Source organism: Panthera pardus, unplaced genomic scaffold (assembly GCF_024362965.1).
Source record: "Panthera pardus isolate Hobbes unplaced genomic scaffold, ASM2436296v1 HiC_scaffold_5, whole genome shotgun sequence".
Classification (NCBI taxonomy): Eukaryota; Metazoa; Chordata; class Mammalia; order Carnivora; family Felidae; genus Panthera; species Panthera pardus.
The window spans coordinates 13,981,802-14,001,300 of record NW_026526980.1 but is presented as its reverse complement, the minus strand read 5'-3'; the positions used below and the strand labels follow the sequence as shown (position 1 = coordinate 14,001,300).

Genomic DNA, 19,499 nt, shown 5'->3' with positions numbered 1-19,499 from the left:
ACAGGGACTAAGCCAGGCAGTGTTTCTGACCTCAGTCTCTTTGGTGGGGATAAATAAGTAAATAAAGCAAGCAACTTGGCATGGTTGAAAAACAGGAATGAGGCCAGTGTGGCTGGGACACAGCAGGTAAGGGAGAGAGTTGAGAGAGTCTGTTCTGGTCATAAAATAATCCCAATATCTATAAGCCACGCCTGGCACATAGACAGGGATTCAGTAAGTCCACACTAGAATGAATGCATAAATGAATGTTACTTGGGAAGTTCAGTCATCGGGTCCAGAAATACGACAGGGACACAGAAGAGGAGACAGTGAGATTCAGCAGCAGGCTGTGAGATGCTAACTTGGGGATTTAGATGTCTGCAAGCTCAGTATTGATCAGCAGTGTCACGTGCCAGCCACTGTCAGCTGCCTTAAGGATGCTTTAAAACAGTGCCCAGAATTCAGATGGTGATAGCACCGTTCTTTTCATTACCTTAAATGCTCACTCTTTAATAAGAGACTGACAAACCAGGGCACCAGAGAGAGTGGATAGGGGCTGGTGCATCTGGAAACCACGACATGCTGAATTTGACAGAGGAGGCCTTGAGTGGGGATCTAATAGTCATTTTTAGGCACTTCAAGGACCGGCTTGTGGATAAGGGATTGGACTTAATTTTATCTGAAAAGCAGAACCTAAAGATTGGAAATTACAGGGAGAGTGAATTTGTCTTAATATGAGGAAGAACTTTGTGACAGACGGTCTGAAAATGGAAGAGCTGCCTACTGAGATAGCTGCCCTTCATCTGCTGGTCAGAGTCAGCGAGACCAGCGGTGCTCAATGTGGTCGGCAGGGCCAGGAGCTCTTTGTAGCAGTTTACAATGAGATAAGTACAGAAATCAGAGACCTTTTCGAGGCTGTCATAGCTCTTAGACATTGTCAGGTTGTTCTTATTGTATCTTATAAAAGTATCTGTATTGGAAATTGACAAAACAGACTACAGCCTGCTCCTTTACCACACACGCTGGGCTGGATGGCCACATACATAGACTATTAATAAGTCACACAGAGATGCAGACTGACCAGATGACAGTTGTGGGTCTCTGCCAGTGTTAAGTGTCTGAGTCACTTCCATCCACCCAAACTTCTGTTTTTCCCCATGTTTCCTACAAATGTGATTCGGTCTTCCTGCCACGGGGGAAAAAAAACAACAGCCCAGTCTGCTTCCTTTTCCTGTTACCATGCCTGCCTTTCTCCTCTTCTTTTCTGCCTTATTCCCTATTATTGGTTTCAGCTCTTTCCCTCTCTCCATCCCACTTGCACTTCTGACACTGCCCTCTGAAACTCTCGGTGGCCCCTGGTTTGCTCAGTTCTGTGGCCTTTGCTCCATCACCATCTGACCTCTCCATGGGATCTTGCCATTCTCTCTCCTTGGTACACATCAGAGGGAATGCTTCTGACTTGCCTATTTTTCTGACTATGCATCCTCAGGCTCTGGTGGTTCACTTAAAAAAAGAGGCATTCCCCAAGATTCTGTTCTGTGTTTCTATCTGTTCCATCTCAGTAGGCATGGTCATTCCTTACCTCATCATGTTGATAGTCCCTGATCTGGTGCATCTTCTGAACTCCAGAGGAGACTTAAATCTCTCATCAGACATGCCTCATGGGCATACCTCTAACTGAATAAATCCCCTTCCTGAAACCCTCACCTGCAGAGATGACATATGTGGACTTAAGGCCTCAGATTGACGTTCAGAAAGACCTTGTTGGTAGCAGGATGGGGGAGGATTGTTTGGAGTGGGTTAGTGCTTGGGAGAGAGAGATCAGATAGGAGACTCCAGAAGCCCAGATGAGAGCGAGGGTAAGGACTCTGAATTAAGACCATGTTAGTGGGAATGGAGTGCAGGAGACAGGTGTGAGAGGTGGCAGGCAATTACTTTGGGTAGATGTGGAACGAGAGGAAGAGGGAAGGGTTTGAGGGTTTGGGATACCTGTCCGCCCTGCCGGTTCTGCTTTTGGTGGGTGGCAGTAGTGTTTGTTGAGGTATGACATGGAGGAGGAGGGGGAGGAAGGGGGAGGGAGGGAAGGAGGATGGGACAGGTGGAGGAGGAGGAGGACAGTATATTGATGGAAGCGCAACAGGTTGAGTTTGAGAATCTGTGGAATTTGAGGTTCTTCTGTGATGTGGAACATCCTCTGTAATATTTACCTGTTCAGTCATGCATTTTTGAGAGATGATTTATTCAGCAAATCTTTGGGTGCCAGCTCTGGCCAGGTGCCGCTTTTGATGGTGTTTTCCATTGACTCTGCATCCTATATATGTGGTTTCCCGAGAGACCCAAGTTGTACCGTGCCCTCACCAAGAAGCGGGGGCCGCGGCCTCCTATAAAAGCCTCGCCTGAGGTGGTGCGTAACGGAAGTCGTGTCATGCTCCTTGTTTTCAGCTTGCCCCGGATGACGCCTGGCGGTGCCCGCACTGTAAGCAGCTGCAGCAGGGGAGCATCACGTTAAGCCTCTGGACTCTGCCCGATGTGCTTATTATCCATCTGAAGAGATTTCGACAGGTAAGGATGTCCTCTGTCACAGTGAGAAAAGCTGTGACCAAGTTTCTCATGCCCCTGCTGTGGTCTGCATGGGGGTCCTTCGGTGTCCCTGTTGGACCCAGCATCCCTGTCCGTGTTGTTACAGATGCCTCTGCCCCAGTGTCTGGGGTCATGTTTGTTCTTACCCAAAGCAAAATTTGAGCATCCTGGGGCCTTTTCAATTCAAAACATTTTAGTTCATACTGCAGATGTTTTACTTTGTTCTTGAGGATTTGCTTTAGATTTGAAAATGTTGTGCTTTAAATTTTGGTAAGTGTACTTTAGGATTTAAAAAAACACAGAGCTCCTTTCTGGGGCAGGTAGAATTCTCTTTGTACCTAAAGTAATAGCAGGTGTCACGCTGCTCCCAGAAGCGGTCACATAGTTGGGAAGATGACTCATAAATATATGCAGAGAAAATCTGATGTGAGTTGTATTGCTCCGAGTCAGTTTTTCCCAAAAGGCTGTGTGTTCCCTGAGGTTAGGGTTGTCCTGGGCAGGCCCCACTGTAAGAGAGGGAAATGAGAGGGAAATGTTCAAGGAGTCTCTCAGGCCTGGCTTTAAGGTGTGTATCTGAAAGATTAGGAGTAGGCCTCTCCCAAGTGAGGTGGGGGCCGTGCTGCACACACACGGTGGCGGAGGGAGCCACGTGTGCAGAGCCCTGAGCGGGGCAGCACGTGCAAGAGACTGACAGCACACCGGTTTGGCTGGAGCTCCAGAGGGTGGGGGAAGGGCAGGGGCTGGTTGTTCCTGGTGGGCAGAGTGGGATTCTGATAAAGGGTTTTAAGCAGAGAAGCAACATGGCCAGATCTGTGTTTTGAAGAGACTATTCTGGCTGCTGTGTGGAGGATGGGAGGCCACGTGAATGAAGCTAGGGAGATCTGAAGGGAGCCGATGCAACCATGCAGGGGCGGGATGCTGGTGGCTTGTCCGGAGCAGTGGCTGTGGAGAAAAGCCTGGAATAGATCAACAGATGTTTAGGATTTGCTGATGAAGTGGGAGTGTCTGGGGTGACGGGCACAGGATCCCTAGGTTTTTAATCATAGTAAAGAGTGTCCCGACTGTATGCAGATAGCTGCTGTATGCAGATAGCCGAGGTTCAGAGCCCGGCCTTCCACACACAAGCTGACCGATTTCCTTTGCCCTCTGTTTCTTTAGAAGAAATGTCCTCACCCTTCCAGCACCCAGATTCAAAACTGCAGTGTTGTTTTCGACTTCTTTCTTTTTTTAAAAAATTTTTAACGTTTATTTATTTTTGAGACAGAGCATGAATGGGGGAGGGTCAGAGAGAGGGAGACACAGAATCCGAAACAGGCTCCAGGCTCTGAGCTGTCAGCACAGGGGCCCAATGCGGGGCTCGAACTCACGGACCTCGAGATCGTGACCTGAGCCGAAGTTGGCACTCAACCGACTGAGCCACCCAGGCGCCCCATCGACTTCTTTCTTATCCCTCCCATGTAACCAGTCATCTCTTCAGCTTGGTTGTGCCTCTGCATTGCCTCCTGTGTGTGTCCCCTTGTCCCCATTCTTGCTGTCAGCCTGCCCGTTCAGACTTGTGATGCTTTCTAGCTGGTTGCAGTCACGTTGTCTTCTACTTGATTTCTTCACTTAAGCTGCTCCTCCCTTTTTGTCCCGTGCTGTGCACTGCTTACACAGCTTTGATGACGTTCCCTCCTCCCTCAAAGCCTCAGTGCTTGACTGCACGGCAAGGTCCAAATTCTTGGGTCTGACTTTCCTGACCATCCGGGGCTCATCCTCCCTTTCTCTTATGAACGTTTTCCTTCTCTTAATAGATCCATGGCTCCTTGGGGTGGGTGTTATCCATGCCCAATTAATTTCTTAGAGCTCCCACAGACACAAGAAACATTCAGAAAATAGCTAGTGAGCGGACAGTTGGATTTCAGAGGATTTCCCCGTGGCTAATGGAAGATACAGATTACCCGAGATTATCAACTAAATGAATTATTCTCAACTAAATGAATATATTAAGTCAATGTTAACTGTTACTGTGCTTGTTGGAGGAGGTGGGGAGGAAAAGGGTATACTACTTATCTGGTGGCTATTCTGTGCCAGCACTAACTTTGTCTTTCATGTACAGTTTTACTCCATTACTTTTCATGCCTCTTTGGCAGAGGTATCATGATGAACTGCCCAATACTGTCAGTTTGTAAGTTAAAAACCTAAACTCATCTATCAGATAAAGAAATGGAGACTCCGAGAGGCTCATCACCCCTTATATGTACGTCATTGCTTGTTCTGGTTTGAGTAGTATTAAAACTTGTTCCTCCAGATAGTTACAACTGTTAGTGTGTTTCCTTATTTTGTACGTATCTTTGGAAACCATCAGATCGGTAACTCAAACCACTTGAGCTGTTAGGGTCCACATTTCACGCAGAATTGATCTACCATCTACTTGCATGAAAATATCATCAGAACTTGTTTTTCTTCTTGTAACAGGAAGGAGACAGGCGTATGAAACTTCAGAACATGGTCAAGTTCCCCTTGACTGGCCTGGACATGACACCTCATGTGGTTAAGAGAAGTCAGAGCAGCTGGAGTTTGCCATCCCATTGGTCTCCATGGAGACGGCCCTATGGACTCGGGAGGGACCCTGAGGACTACGTCTATGACCTGTATGCTGTGTGCAATCATCATGGCACCATGCAAGGGGGGCACTACACAGGTCTGCAGTGCGAGAGGCCGGGTGTCTGTGCTGACCGTTCCTTCGACATGTTTTGCTTGTGACAGGGCTACTTTTGCTTTAGAACCTCACTTTCTCTTCTAGTACGCAGTCTGCCATCTTTGAGGGCAGTTTTCATCTGCTGGATCTCTGTCCAAGAGCAAATAAATGCAAATTCTTCCTTCTCTTCCTGAGTCGGACCATCCGGTAGCTGTGTGACCTGACTGGGGAGTGGTGTGTGCAGGTAGATCATGTTGTCTGGGTCACCAGGGGCTCACTTTGGTTACGTCACCCCCACCGCCATTTAGGGTTTCACTCCACTCCTTGACGTTGTCGCTTCTCCCTTATTTGGAGTGATTAGATGAACCGGTTTTATAGTGTCTTTAAGGTGATTTGGAAGAATTTTTTCTTTTTGTTTTAAAGCTAAATTTATCTTTTTCATTTTTAAAAGGGACTGTTCGTTATATGAAATTTATACACAAGAGAGAACAGTACCATCATCCATGGGCTCATCACTCAAAAATAACCATTGGTAACATTTTTAAAAAATGTGATAAATATGCATATCAAAATTTACCATTTTCACGTGTATGGTTCAGTGGCATTAAGTGCATTTATGTTGTAGTGCTGCCCTCAACACCATCCATCTCTAGAACGTTTTTCTTCTTCCCAAATTGAAACTCTGTTAAACAGCAAGTCCCTGTTGCCTTCCCCCCCCCCCCCCCCCCCCCCACTCCTGGCCACTACTGTTCTGTCTCTATGAATCTGATTCTCTTGGAAGCTTCTATAAGTGGAACCTTGCAAGTATTTGTCCTTTTGTGTCTGGCTTACTTCACGTAGCATAATGTCTTTAAGATTCACCCATGTTACAGCACGTGTCAGAGTTTCCTTCATTTTTAAAGCTGAATAATACTATCCCATTGTATGTAGGTAACATTTCTTCCAGTGTTTTTCTGGACGTTTTGGCCATTATTTTACACTGTTGTGGTTGTACTGGTATGTTCTGTTTAGGTGAACATTCATGGGGCACCTCCCGTGTAACTTGCACTGGGTTCACATCAGAGATGAATAGGCCTCAAACTGTGTCTCCTAAGAGTGTAATCGAGCAGGGACATATAGGACCACATGATCTGTCAGATCAGTAATGTGTAATAGGTTGTGTGGTGCACAGAAGTGTACACAGCCGGAAGAGCAGGGGGCCAGTGGAGAGGGTGGTTAGAGCAAACTGGAGGCACAGGAGAAGCTGATGGGATAGTGGCCTGCACTTCAGGACTGTACCTGCTGACAGGAAGACAATAAAAAAGTTCCAGAATCCGAAGCGTGGTGAGATGCGAGGGGTGTGTGTATGTCCCTGCATCCCAGTCTTCACACTTACCTGTTGTAACAGAAGTATTCAGTTGTCGATGCTTAATTTGTATACACACTACTTTTTAGGACCGCAGGATATTCTGTTGGTGGAACTCTAATTTTATGTAGCCATTTCCTGTTGTTGAACATATCTACTGTTCCTGCTTTCTAACTTTGACCATAACACTGATGAACATCTTTTAGTTTACATTCTAGTTTTGTATTTCCTTGAGATGTAGTCTCAGAATTGGAATTATCCGTGATGAACACTGGGGAGGCACGCAGGCGTGGGGGCTCTTCCTTGGACATTCGTGTGTGTGGGGAGTCCATGGAGGGCACTGCTGTTAGCCTGGCCATCTGTGGGGGTGGGCGGCCAGGACTCGGAGTTTTGCTTCCCTCACACTCAACACATTTGACATGTATACTTGCAGGCACTTCCTTTCTTCATGAACTCAGTGCTTCATGCTACAAGATTCTAGGGTGCCAGTGCTTCATAAAGGTCGGGGGTGGGGGTAGAGGAAGTCTGGCTCTACCAGCTGGTTTTTCAACTGTGTGGAGTTCCCTAGCAGTCAACCCTGAGACCTCCCTGTTGGGCTCCCGAACCCCTTTGCTGGCACATTCTCTCAACCTGCTTTCCCCATGGGATGCAGGAGACAGGGAAGGTGACTGGATACAGCTTGGAGCATGTCTCATAGTGGAACGGTTTGCTTTGCCTCTGCTTGCTCTAGAAGCACGCTCAAGGAGAAGAACGAATGAGATTGAGAAGTATAAGTCCCCAGAAGACAGAGTTAATATTAATTAAACGTTTAGATATATTTTACCTAGTATTTTGGCTTAAACCAAATTTAAAATCTGGTGAGACTATATTTTGGTCTTGCATATTTTGTATTTATATTTGATGGGACCCATTTGTATAATAAATGTCGTGTGTCTAATTGGATGTTTGCCTTTGGGGTGTTACCAGTCATATCTATGTTCTTTGATACTGAGTCATAGAATTACACGCCCAGGGACTCTTCAGATGGAAAGAGACTTAGAAATGGTTTAATTTCACTGGTTAGCTGGTGTGGTAACACCTTTGCCAGCATCCCTGGTTGGTGTTCGTCCAGCTTCAGCTTTGGTAAAGAATGTGTCTTCCATTTATAATATTGTTTCTCAGGAAAGTAATGCAGTTTCTAGCAAGAAATTGTTGAGAAAAATGGGACAGTGCTGGATTTTAACCTATCATGTTACTCTTTAAAAAAAAAAAAAAGTGAGGCATGAGCTGGGGCAGAGGGAGAGAGAATTGTAAGCAGGCTCTGCACTCCATGCAGAACCCAAGGCAGGGCTTGATCCTACGACCCTGGGATCATGACCTGAGCTGAAATCAAGAGTCGGACACTCAACCAACAACACCCCTCATGTTAATCTTTATATAGAGAAGACTTTGGAAAATGCCTGAAAACTCACAGGTACTTTGGAGGCAGCATAGTTTAGTGAAAGGAACGTGGGCTAGAGGCTAGACACCTCTTCGGAGCTCTGTGACCTACAGCAGGTAATCTTACTGGAACTTGGTGACCACGCCCGTGCACTGGAACTGCTCATGCCTGCCTCTCAGGGCCTGTGTTACCTAGGAAAAGCTTAGGCTCTTTCTACATTATTTCCCCTTTGTGATGCTTAGGCCATACCACTGCTTTTCCAGTATATAACATGTTTACGGTTTTAGTTTAGAGAACATTTTAAATACCCTAGTGTTGTTGAATTTGAGATACCTTGTTTTTAAGTCCTTGTTTGGATTTTTTTTTAAGTTTATTTATTTTGAGAGAGAGAGAGGGCTTGAGCAGGGGAGGGGCAGAGAGAGAGAGAGAGAGAGAGAGAGAGAGAGAGAGAGAGAATCCCAAACAGGTTCCATACTGTCCATACAGAGCCTGACGTGGGGCTCGATCCCATGAAGCATGAGATTGTGACCTGAACCGAAATCAAGAGTTGGACACTTAACTGCCTGAGCCACCCAGGCGCCCCTATTTGGGGTTTTATTTTGTACTAGTTCTAGATATAATCAACTGGTACGTGTATAGCTAACTTGTGTATGGATTCTAGATCAAACTCCTATGAGGCAGAACCTGCCTGTTCTTTTTTAAAATTTCCAATTTTTCACGACTCAATACTTATGTAAAAATACAGTAAAAATATCCTGGCAGTGTCCAGTTGCTATGAAAGTTTTTAAATGCTTATCTCAGTTTGAGTGCTTAGCTTGTTGTGGACTGGGACCAGTCTGCAAACCACAGTTTGAATAATACTTGTCTAGAAAACATTTGAGAAGCTAGTTCCAGGAAGAAAAGTGAGTTATCTAGTAAATACATTGTTAAACCATTAATGTGTTCCTGGGCTGCCTTAGTTGCCGTGCTGTGACTGGGAACAGACTGTCCTGGAGAGAAGCCTACTGATGCTAGTGCAGGGCTGCTCTGTCACCTTGTCCCGGGGGCATGTCCCACTCCAGAACAGCCGCCATCTCCCCAGCTGGGTCGTTTATACATTAGGCCTGACCTGCCCACTGACAAGTTGCTGTTTTACCAGCTCCCCGTGCTGCTTCTGTCTCTATTTCTCTCCCCTTTCTGGTCCCAGGAGTCCATGGCTGTACATGGCTTCCTTCCCCATGATCACAGATTCTTATTCTGCTCTTTTTTGGGACCTGTCTGGTTGTAACCCGTCCTCGCCTGTATCCCCTTTATCTCTTAAGGCTCCATACTTTACAAATGTCGTTGTGGCCTGTCGAGGGAGTCACTCCTGGTGCCTCATGGGACCCTGTGTGCCCTGCCCCTCAGGCATTCAGCTAAATATTCTAGCCCTCATTTATTATTACCCCAATAAGTGGGTATTTTTAGGAAGTGTGATAAGGTACTCCTCTGAATCAATTTTATCACACCCTTTGATATATGTTTACAAGATCACGTGGCTTCACAAACACTAAGTTCTTGTCTTTTGCTGGTACTTGAATGTTCTTAATTTCTATTTCAGGGTTAGAATTTGAACTGGAGAAAAACACACATGCATTCCTGAGCTCAAGTGTTCTTAGTTTGCCAGGGCGCTTCCACTGGGCATTACGTTGTTCATACTACCCCTGAGGGAAGCAGGGTGGGATAGGGTTTAAGTGCAAACTCAGGGACTAGATACACCTGAAATGAGCTGGGCCCTGTCCTTCACCAGCTGCTTGACCTTTGGGCAAGCTGGTTAATCTTTTTGAACCTCTGTAAAATGGGAATAACAGAATAAATCTCATGGGATTAATTGAGGTATTTCGCACATAATAAGCACTAAACAAATACTAGCTGCTGCTATTATTAGTATCATTATTTCTAGTCCTATTTTCTATCTCTAATAAACACTGAAATGTGACAACGTACTTAAATCAGGGTTTTCCAGCTTCAGCACTCTTGATATTTTGGCGGGATAATTCTTGCTGTGTGGACTGTCCTGTGCATTGTGGAATGTTTTGCAGCATCCTTGGTCTCCACTCACTCAGTGCCAGTACTACCCTGTCCCCTAGTTGTGACAGTCAAGAATGTCTCCATTTGTTGCCGGATGTCCCTAGCGGTGCAAAATCGTCTCAGGTTGAGACCCACTGCCTCAAGTAAATAAGTACGTTGGGCTTTCTAAGATTAAGTAGAATTTTGTACATTTGGAATAGTTTGGAATGTCTTGAAACATTTTGCCTGAGCTCACAACCCAATTTGGATTTTTTACCACTTTGTGTGTAACTACGTGCGACCTTAAAAAGCTCTTGAATGCATTAGATGAGCCAAAGAGCTGGTGTCTGTGGGCAGAGTGGAGCGGCCGGTGCCCCCTCCCCTGGTACTGATGGCGGGCTCTTTTTGGCAGCCTACTGTAAGAACTCTGTGGACGGCCTCTGGTACTGCTTCGATGACAGTGACGTGCAGCAGCTGTCAGAAGATGAGGTCTGCACACAGACAGCGTACATCCTTTTCTACCAGAGGCGGACAGCTATTCCATCATGGTCAGCCAACAGCTCAGTGGCAGGTAAGGCCAGCCATTACTTCAGCAGCTTCTTCCTAGAGCAGAAGATTGTAATGGTCCAGAGAGCTTCTCCACAAGGTCTCATGAGTCTGTTGTGTTGATCAGATAAATTCTCACATTTGAGTTTAACCTGGAAACCAAAATGACTGCAGTCAAGGAAATGGGGGTGGAATGTGCGAACCAGCAGAGTTCCCACGGAAGTGGGCAGCGCCAGTCTCAGAGTGAGCTTGCCATGTTTGCTTGTGGAACGAATGAATGAAAAAGCGGTATGGCTGCCACACTAGAAGCAAGAGGGAACGAGACCTGGCGCTGCCATGTTTCAGTCGCATCATCTGGAAGCACATCACATCCAAGCCACATATTTAAGCATCTGTAATGTGGGTGTACTAATAATATCTGCCTCATGGGGTCATTGCATGCATCAGATTACATAGATGTACGTTAGAGCCTTTTAGACAAGGTAAAAGCACCATTAGAAATCGTTCTTTTTCCCGATGAGGTCGGCCTGTTCGGTTGGAAGGGTTGAAGGCTATAGTAATGATAGGTGGGCTGGATTTAGCTGGATGGGGTTTAGTCTGGATGCAGCCACACGGTCCAGACAAGGTGACGCACGCTCCTTAACGCAGCGTCTAAGAGTCTGTGACCGACAACGGAGACACGGTAACATCGGATCATGTTAGAGAGTATTCACCCTGAATCTCCTTGAAGCTTGCGAGGGATTGGTTTGAAGCCGCTGAGAACAGGAACCGCTGAACCGAGTGAACCCCTGCTGGAGTGAAGCCCCACTCAGTGCACCCACCCCTCAGTAGCTGCTCACCCAGTTGAGAGAGTGAGAACTCCAGTGCTCTAGTGCCTTCCCTCAGTGCTTTCCAGATTCTGAGATATGCTTGGAGATTACACCCTCTTGAGGTCTACTTGAGTCTTGTTCTCAGTTTCAAGAGCAGTTCATGTTGCTCTGGAATTTAAGGGCATCCCTGGAATGGACAGTACAGATGACATACAGCCTAGGTGTGTGCATGTTATGTGTTTGTATGTTAATATTGTGAAAACGACTTAACAATTCCACAAAGCAAGCTAAGAAATAACGGTGCACTGCCACTTTTATTTGCTCCGTGTCAGAATTTTTACTGTGTGTGCTTAGAACGGTGCCTGGCAATAGGTGCTTAATAACTATTTGCAGAATGAGTATAGATGATTCTGTTGCCAGCACTTAAGATTTGCACTTTGCATTATGAAGTGTCCGTGCCAATACTTGCATTTTATTACTATAAACATGAGCTAGTCTGCCCTCCTTCTTTTCATCTTGATGGGATATTCAAGCAGGGGTCTGGGAGGTAAGACTGACACAGGCCACCCCAGCTCAGGCGCTGCCCCTTCACACGAGTGCGTGCCAGGGAGCCAGCCTGGGACTCCAGCCTGACCCCAGTGCCTGCTTCCTTTACTGCAGGCTCCACCAGCTCCTCCTTGTGTGAACACTGGGTGAGCCGGCTCCCGGGGAGCAAGCAAGCCAGCGTGACCTCCGCGGCGTCCTCCAGACGCACCTCTCTGGCCTCATTATCCGAGTCGGTGGAGATGACCGGAGAGAGGAGTGAAGACGATGGTGGGTATGGGTTTTGTGACAGATTTCCAAAGTGGCATCTCACGGACACGGCACAGGGTCCCTCACGCTTAGGAGCTAGGCCCCAAGAAGATTGTCGGAGAAGGTAAAAGGGCTGTGTGGCTGTACGGTCATAAGTACCATTTTATATAAACCTGGTTATTCGCTTTTCCTCTGTGAGCTCTAGGATGAGTTTCTCCTTGTACTTCATTATTTTCTACTTCTAAGGCTTAGTGTGGAGGCTGGAGCTTTAACTCTACAATAAGGGATACATTTCTTTCAGAGCGCTTTCCAAAGTGCTCAGTGCTTTGCCCAGGGCCGCCTGGCGAGGAGTTGCTGTGCTCGCCCAGTGTGGGGGCTTCCCGGCTCTCAGCTTTTCCCCTTTCCACTGCCGTTTCCTTTACAGGAATTTGTGGCATGTTCTTTTAAAAAAGTGCAGAAGCATCTAGAACAGAAACTCTTGACTCTGCATAAAAGAATTCTGAAGATGGTCACAGTACGGATACTTGGGGAAACACAATACAAATAGAACTATGGGGTTTTTTGTTTTTTTGTTTTTGGGTTTGTTTTTTTTTGTTTTTTTTGTTTTGTTTTGTTTTTTACCTTCACTTACGCTTGAGTAATGGCAGCCCTCAGTTCTGACAGGAACCCCAGGTGGTGTGGGAAGGATCAGGCAGCCCTAGCATTGAGGCTGGAGGAGGTGAGAGTGAGCTCAGCTTCTCTAATGAGGACAGTGACTCATCTCCCAAGCCTGCAGCCAGCATGTCGGTTGCTGTAATCTGCATCTAGTGATGGGTAATTGTGAGACCATGAAGTGAAGGAAAACTGCAGGAGGGTGGACGGGGGCCGCCAGGCCAGGGAGGTCTGCCTCATTGTAGCTCCAGGCCCGCTTGCTTTTCTGGCTTGCTGCCTTTCTCTTTGTAAAATAACAAGAGTACTGGGCCAGAATTGCTAACAAGCTCCTGATACTTGATGAAAATCCGACCACTGAGTCTTTGCTTTTTCAGGTAGAGGTTTTTCTCAACACAGCTTTTTAAACTTAGAATTCACTGTTGTTTTAGCAGTAAGTTGGTTTGCCCCTGGTCTGTTTTTAGACAGTGTAGTTGGTGAGATCAGTATCCTCTTAAGCATCATCATCACAGTGGTGCCGGGGGGTGCCCACAGAACAGAGCCTGTCTCCGAGGATCTTATCTGGACAGAGCTTTATAAATACTGCAGCCACAGTACCAAGTGTGTATGGAAGTTAATTTAGAATCTTTTCTTTGGAAGGAAGTTTTAAGGCACTCAGAATAGAAGTATGTAGTTCTAATTGTGAACATTTTCTTCGGAAGTTTGAAATCACTCAGGATAGGAGTGTATTGTTCTAATTATGATTGTCATCTCTAGAAGTTTGAAGTCAGGATAGGAGTGTATCGTCTCTGTTCTTTTTCACCGATCTGCTGTTATACTCAATAATGACAGGCCAAGCTGCATGTGGCATTGAGTTGGGGGCAAGGGTTTGTGTTTCTGGTATTAGCTCTGCCTCTAATTTTGTGTAATCTCGGACAGAGACTTCACTTCTGTGGGCTCGGGCTCTGGATGTCCTTAGCTGGGTCAGTAGCTCACATGTACTGTGCATGTGTGGAGTGCCAGGTGGGCACAGGACTTTCAGGATTTTATTTAGTTCTTACAGTAGTCCTGTGAGTTAGAGCAGGGATCAGCAAGCGACAGCCTATGGGCCAAGTATGAGCTCTGCCTTTATTTGTAAATAAGGTTTTATTGGAACACAGCCACTCCCATTTGTTTATGTGTCTTCTCTGGTTGCTTTCGTGCTGCAGTGGCAGAGTTGAGTGGTTGGCCCACAAAACCTAGAGTGTTAACTGGGCCTTTCCAAAGGAGGTCTCCTGACCCCCGACGTACAGAAAGAAGATCGATAGTTTGCCGATCCCTGAGTTGGAATGTCCCTATTTTATAGATAGGGGACTGAACTCCAAGAAGTTGCAGTCGTGTGGCTGCTCCTTGACCCCAGACATGCTGGCCCTGAAGGTCATGCTCCTGTCATTCCACCAGGCTTGCCTTCCTTCCATCTTCAGTATCTTAAGGTGTTGCTCAGACATGTTTTCCGTGTAGCTTAATGCTGTTCTCTCTGCTGCATTCAGGAGGTTTCTCAACTCGACCATTCGTGAGAAGCGTCCAGCGTCAGAGCTTGTCATCCAGATCTTCTGTCACCAGCCCCTTGGCTGTTAACGACAATTGCATTAGACCTTCTTGGTCCCTGTCTGCTAAGCTGCAGATGCGCTCCAATTCTCCTTCCCGGTTCTCGGGAGACTCTCCGATCCACACCTCTGCCTCCACCTTGGAGAAGATCGGGGAGGCGGTGGATGATAAGGTCTCCATCTCTTGCTTTGGCAGCTTGAGGAACCTTTCTAGCAGTTTCCAGGAACCAAGTGATAGTCACGGCCGACGTGAGCACAAGGCTGTGGGTCGGGCCCCTCTGGCTGTCATGGAAGGCGTGTTCAGAGATGAATCAGACACCCACAAATTGAACTCCGGTGTTTTAGACACACAGAGCAAAAACTCAGCACAAGGGGATTGCGTGCCCCCCATCTCCGATCCTTTTGATAATAATAACCAGATCGCTTATGTGGATCAGAGTGATTCTGTAGACAGCTCTCCAGTCAAAGAGGTGAAACCCACGAGCCACCCAGGCTCCCTTGCAAAGAAACCAGAGAGCACAGCCAAGAGCTCTCCCAGCTCCAAAGGCGCTTCTGAGCCAGATAGAAGCTTGCGGAAGGGGAGACCAGTCTTGGCAAGCCAGGAATCATCTCTTTCAAGTACGTCCCCTTCTTCTCCTGTTCCTGTAAAAGTTTCTATAAAGTCCTCCCGCTCCCGAAGCAAAGCAGATTCTTCTTCCAGAGCCAGTGGACGGCATTCCTCCCCTGGCCCTGCCCAGCCTAGAAAGGAGTCCTCCCCCAAATCCCAAGACTCCATGTCATCTCCTTCGCCCCAGAGGCAGAAGTCCTCTTCTTCCCTCGCCTACACTCCTTCCTCCGCATCTGCCAAAAAAGCCCCCGGCCCTGCTGCAAGGGGCCCCTTCCCTCCTGGGAAGAGCAGGACAGACAGGAGCTTGAGTAGAGAGGGCTCCAGACAGAGCCTGGCTTCTGACAGAGCCAGCGTCACCTCTAGCTCCAAACCCAACTCCCCTCGGGTGAGCCAAGCCAGGGTGGGGGAGGGCCGAGGAGACGGAAAGCACGTCAGGAGCTCCTCTATGGCCAGTCTGCGCTCCCCCAACACAAGCATGAAGGCTGGTCTGAAGAGGGACAGCAAGTCAGAGGACAAGGGGCTATCCTTCTTCAAGTCAGCCTTGAGACAGAAGGAAACCCGGCGGTCAACTGACCTTGGCAAAACAACCTTGCTCTCCAAGAAGGCCGGCAGTAGCTCTGCCAAGTTGGCCAGTAAGAATGCCGTGGATGACAAGGCAGAGAAAGGCTACCAGCCTGCAGGTTCCCAGCAGCCAAATGCAAGTGCAGTTGGAAAAGAGCAGCTTGTCTCCAAGGACCCTGCTTCCGCTAAACATTCCCTGCTGTCCGCTCGCAAATCCAAGTCTTCCCAGCTAGATTCTGGAGTGCCCTCATCTCCTGGTGGCAGGCAGTCTGCTGAGAAATCCTCGAAAAAGTTATCTTCTAGCATGCAAACCTCTGCACGGCCTTCTCAAAAACCTCAGTGATGTTTCTGCAATCCAAGTGTTTTATCTGTAAAGATGTTTATTTATTTAGAACCCCTTCCCCCCCACCAAAGCCCTCTATGCTTTTGTTTTATATGTTTTAGGTCACGTGCCTGATGTGCGAGTGTGTGTGTGTGTGTGTGTGTTTATGTGTGTGTATGTGTGTGTGTAGAATTCAACTGCAAATTGTTAAAAGCGTCGCCTTATTCTGCCATTGAACCAAATAACAGCCATAGGCAAAGTATTGATACCAAGCTAACTGGAATCATTGTAGACGAGACCCTGGGCGGTCCCTTTAGCAATTGTACATATTTCTTTCTAGAGAACTCTAATGACTTTCGTTGGACACTAGGGTTTGGAAACCTGTGAACCAGTTAAGCTGTCATTAGTGTGTGCTGTAGAGGGATCAGTTATTTGACTTGGGTTTCATCTGAGCAGGATTTGTCCTCACAGCTGATTGTCGTGTGGCACCAGGAGCTCTAAAAACTGTGACACTAACAAACAAACCGAGAGAAGACTGTTGCTTTCTGCACTTTGGCCCCATCTACCAGTCTCTGTGAAGGGCAATATTTTAACACTAATGTTTCTCAGGTATATACTCAGCTAGTCTAGGGTGGATGTGCATCAGCAAGAGGGTTAACCAAGAAGGTGGCCTGTGGGTGACTGTCTTTTCTCCAGCTGCCACAGATAGAAGTTTCTAGAGGTAGAAATGAAGTCCTTCATAACTGCAAAGATGGTGTACTACACGCTATCTTGGTTCTTTGGAGATGTCCTAAGGGGTGGCAAGTTGGACGGCCAGAAAGCCAGTCACTAGTTAATTTTGTTTTCCTTCTAAATTTGCTAGCTAAGGCCATTGGGATTTTGAAATGTAGTAGAGCAGTTAACACCTTTGAAAGAGGCCTGGAAAAAAAAAAGGATTCTGAACCGGATGCAAGAATTTGTACCATTTCCCTTCTCTGGTGTTGCTTGTTCCTTGTGTTAGAAGCCGACAGCTCCATGCTGCCCTGGGTGCACATGCCCACGTTTCTTATACCTTGGGGAGAGGAAAGATGTTGCCTGATGCCAAAAGTCAGTTGATGGTGTGTTGGAGTGATGTGTGACAAAGTATTACGTGTGTGCTTCTGATCTGCCTGGCAAAGTTACAGACTGCTTTTCAGTAAGTCATTTATTTTTTCTTAGTGGTTAAGATTTCATCTCTTACCCAGAACTCACAAGCAGGATTGGAGCATGTTCCGTCTGGCATTGTCAGTGAGAAAACAAGGGAACCTCACAGAAATCTCACAGATAAGCAAGATCATAGTTCTTCAGGCTTTCTGGAGGTATCCTGGAAATTCTTAGCCTTTTTTTTTTTTTTTTCCATTTTTCTTTTTTTTTTTTTTTGGCTTTATTTTATTTTTTATTATTTTTTTTAATATATGAAATTTACTGTCAAATTGGTTTCCATACAACACCCAGTGCTCATCCCAAAAGGTGCCCTCCTCAATACCCATCACCCACCCTGCCCTCCCTCCCACCCCCCATCAACCCTCAGTTTGTTCTCAGTTTTTAACAGTCTCTTATGCTTTGGCTCTCTCCCACTCTAACCTCTTTTTTTTTTTTTTTTTCCTTCCCCTCCCCCATGTATTTTTTCTTTTTTTTAATGTCAGGAGAGCCATGGTCCTGATTCTCTTTGAATAGCATTTGTCACTTTGCCATGAGATACAGCATGCTGAGTTTATATGCTTTTAAATATTAACTTTAAAAAAAAAAATCATAAACTTTCCAGCTCTTCCTGAATTCTTGGTGCACAGATCCATTTATAATCTCCCTTTTCAGTATTGCTGTGTGTGAAGTAATTAGAGCACATACACATGCACAGCTATGAATTATGCACTGCCTTTTGTTTTGTTTTCTCCCCATAAATACCTCTTGGGAAATATTTCCAGTGGGTTTCTTAACTTTATTTTGCTGCTATTTGAGCATTAGCAGGTAACTTGCAAGTCCAGAGGCCATTTTATGTTGAGGGTAGCTGGAATTTTAGACCCTTGCAATATTTAAGACTTAGATACTCAGCCTTGTGAAAGTTACCTTGTGCTCTGTGAATCTCATCGAACGTGAGCCTGTTGCCCAGTGCACTCAGTCCTGTACTCGCCCCTGCACCGGGTGTCCCTGTTTCACTGCGCAGGTGGCTGTGGGTTCCTAAAGCAGCATCCCTCTCCTCTGTCGTAGTGTAACTGCCGCTGACTGGCTGCCTGCAGTGGTGTTATCGCTACCAACAGCACACCAACAGCCCTGCGAATGTTTTGCCACCGCTGGTTTTTCTGTGTTGCTTTTATTTCCTGGAAAGGACGCACCAATAATGGGATCGTCGGTAGCAGGAGTTTGATTTGAGCCTTTTTCTTTTAATAGGTAAATCTCATTTGAAATCTCCTACCTGAAGCTCTGAAACAGTCTTAGAATTAAAGTTTGACTACACAGAGGGTTTTAATAACACCTTTTCCTGAGGCTGTTATCAGTTAAGCATTAATAGAATCTGGTTTAATTTTCACGTGGCAAATATTTTTATTCTTGTATCCTCCAGGAATGGATTTCCCATTATGTCTAGTGTCTTAAGCACACACACACACACACACACACACACACACACTCCAAAAAACACCTCTACAAATTTCTTTAATTTTCTATGGTATCTAGAAATAAAATTTCAGTATCAGTAAATTATATGTCTATGGAGTTTAGTCCTTCTTCCAGATTTAAATGAAAAATACTGTGGTATTGTCAAGGTAACTTTAAGCTATTCTTTCTGTGCTTGGTAAACAATGAAAATCTCATCCCCAACTACTAGGTATAACCTTTAAGACACAGGAAAGGAGATTTGCCCAGAAGTTTGGAGGTGTTCTTTGAGGTGTGAAATATCTTATGGGAAAATTATTACTTGATTCAATTCAGTTGTTTGGTAAGTTAGGGACTTGGTGTTTGCTTTGCTTTTTATTTTCCTGGTAGCATTTGGCACAGAAGCACATCTGCTTTGGGGTTAAAAATCATCTGTTGAGGATGGTGGGCCTAGGTTTCTGGTTGACAACTGAGTGGGCCTGACTAGAGCAGTCATTTCCTGGTGGACACAGAATAATCCCTGACAGTAGTGTTACTCTGTAATGTTTGTTTGCTTTTAAAAAACTTTATTTTTGATTTCTTTTCCTGTAAACATGCAGTGCACTGAGGCTATTCCATTCCTTAAGACAGCCCTACACCTTGCCTTTGTAATCTCTTATATAACGTGGAAGCACAAAGAAACTGCTAAGCTCACGTCATCTCAAGATCATCTCCCAGCCCTTGTATTTTCCCATCCTAAAAGCAGCCTAACTGAAAGTAAGTCATACCTCGCTGGACCAGTAGAAATGGATGTGGGCGTATTTGTGGTCTGGTAAAACATTGTAATTATCTGTGAGGCTGTCCTAAACTCTTGCAATCATTCTTTCCTCTCTCATTCATTCATTCTGCAAACATTCGTTGAGGGCCTGCTTTGCTCATAAAGGCAAGCTGAAAGCTTCAGGAATTTGCTGTAGCTGAGGAGCCCTGGGAGCACAGCCGATGAACCAGGGGATGCCGGTGAGGCCCTA

The 19,499-nt window shown here is 46.1% G+C and overlaps 1 protein-coding gene across 3 annotated transcripts in view; it reads left to right on the top strand.

The window, feature by feature from the left end:
* The window catches only part of USP31 (ubiquitin specific peptidase 31), a 63,654-nt gene extending 46,380 nt beyond the window's left edge, over positions 1 to 17,274 (top strand). For 2 of the 3 annotated variants that reach the window (XM_019430412.2, XM_019430409.2), the window contains 5 exons: positions 2,422 to 2,541; positions 5,017 to 5,242; positions 10,445 to 10,603; positions 12,048 to 12,200; positions 14,336 to 17,273. In XM_019430412.2, the coding sequence (XP_019285957.1) occupies positions 2,422 to 2,541; positions 5,017 to 5,242; positions 10,445 to 10,603; positions 12,048 to 12,200; positions 14,336 to 15,903 (2,226 nt within the window). In that variant the 3' untranslated portion in view covers positions 15,904 to 17,273. Of the gene's footprint in view, positions 1 to 2,421; positions 2,542 to 5,016; positions 5,243 to 10,444; positions 10,604 to 12,047; positions 12,201 to 14,335 lie in introns of all 3 variants that reach the window. The other variant, XM_053894366.1, reaches the window with a different exon arrangement.
* Positions 17,275 to 19,499: the final 2,225 nt, after the last annotated feature.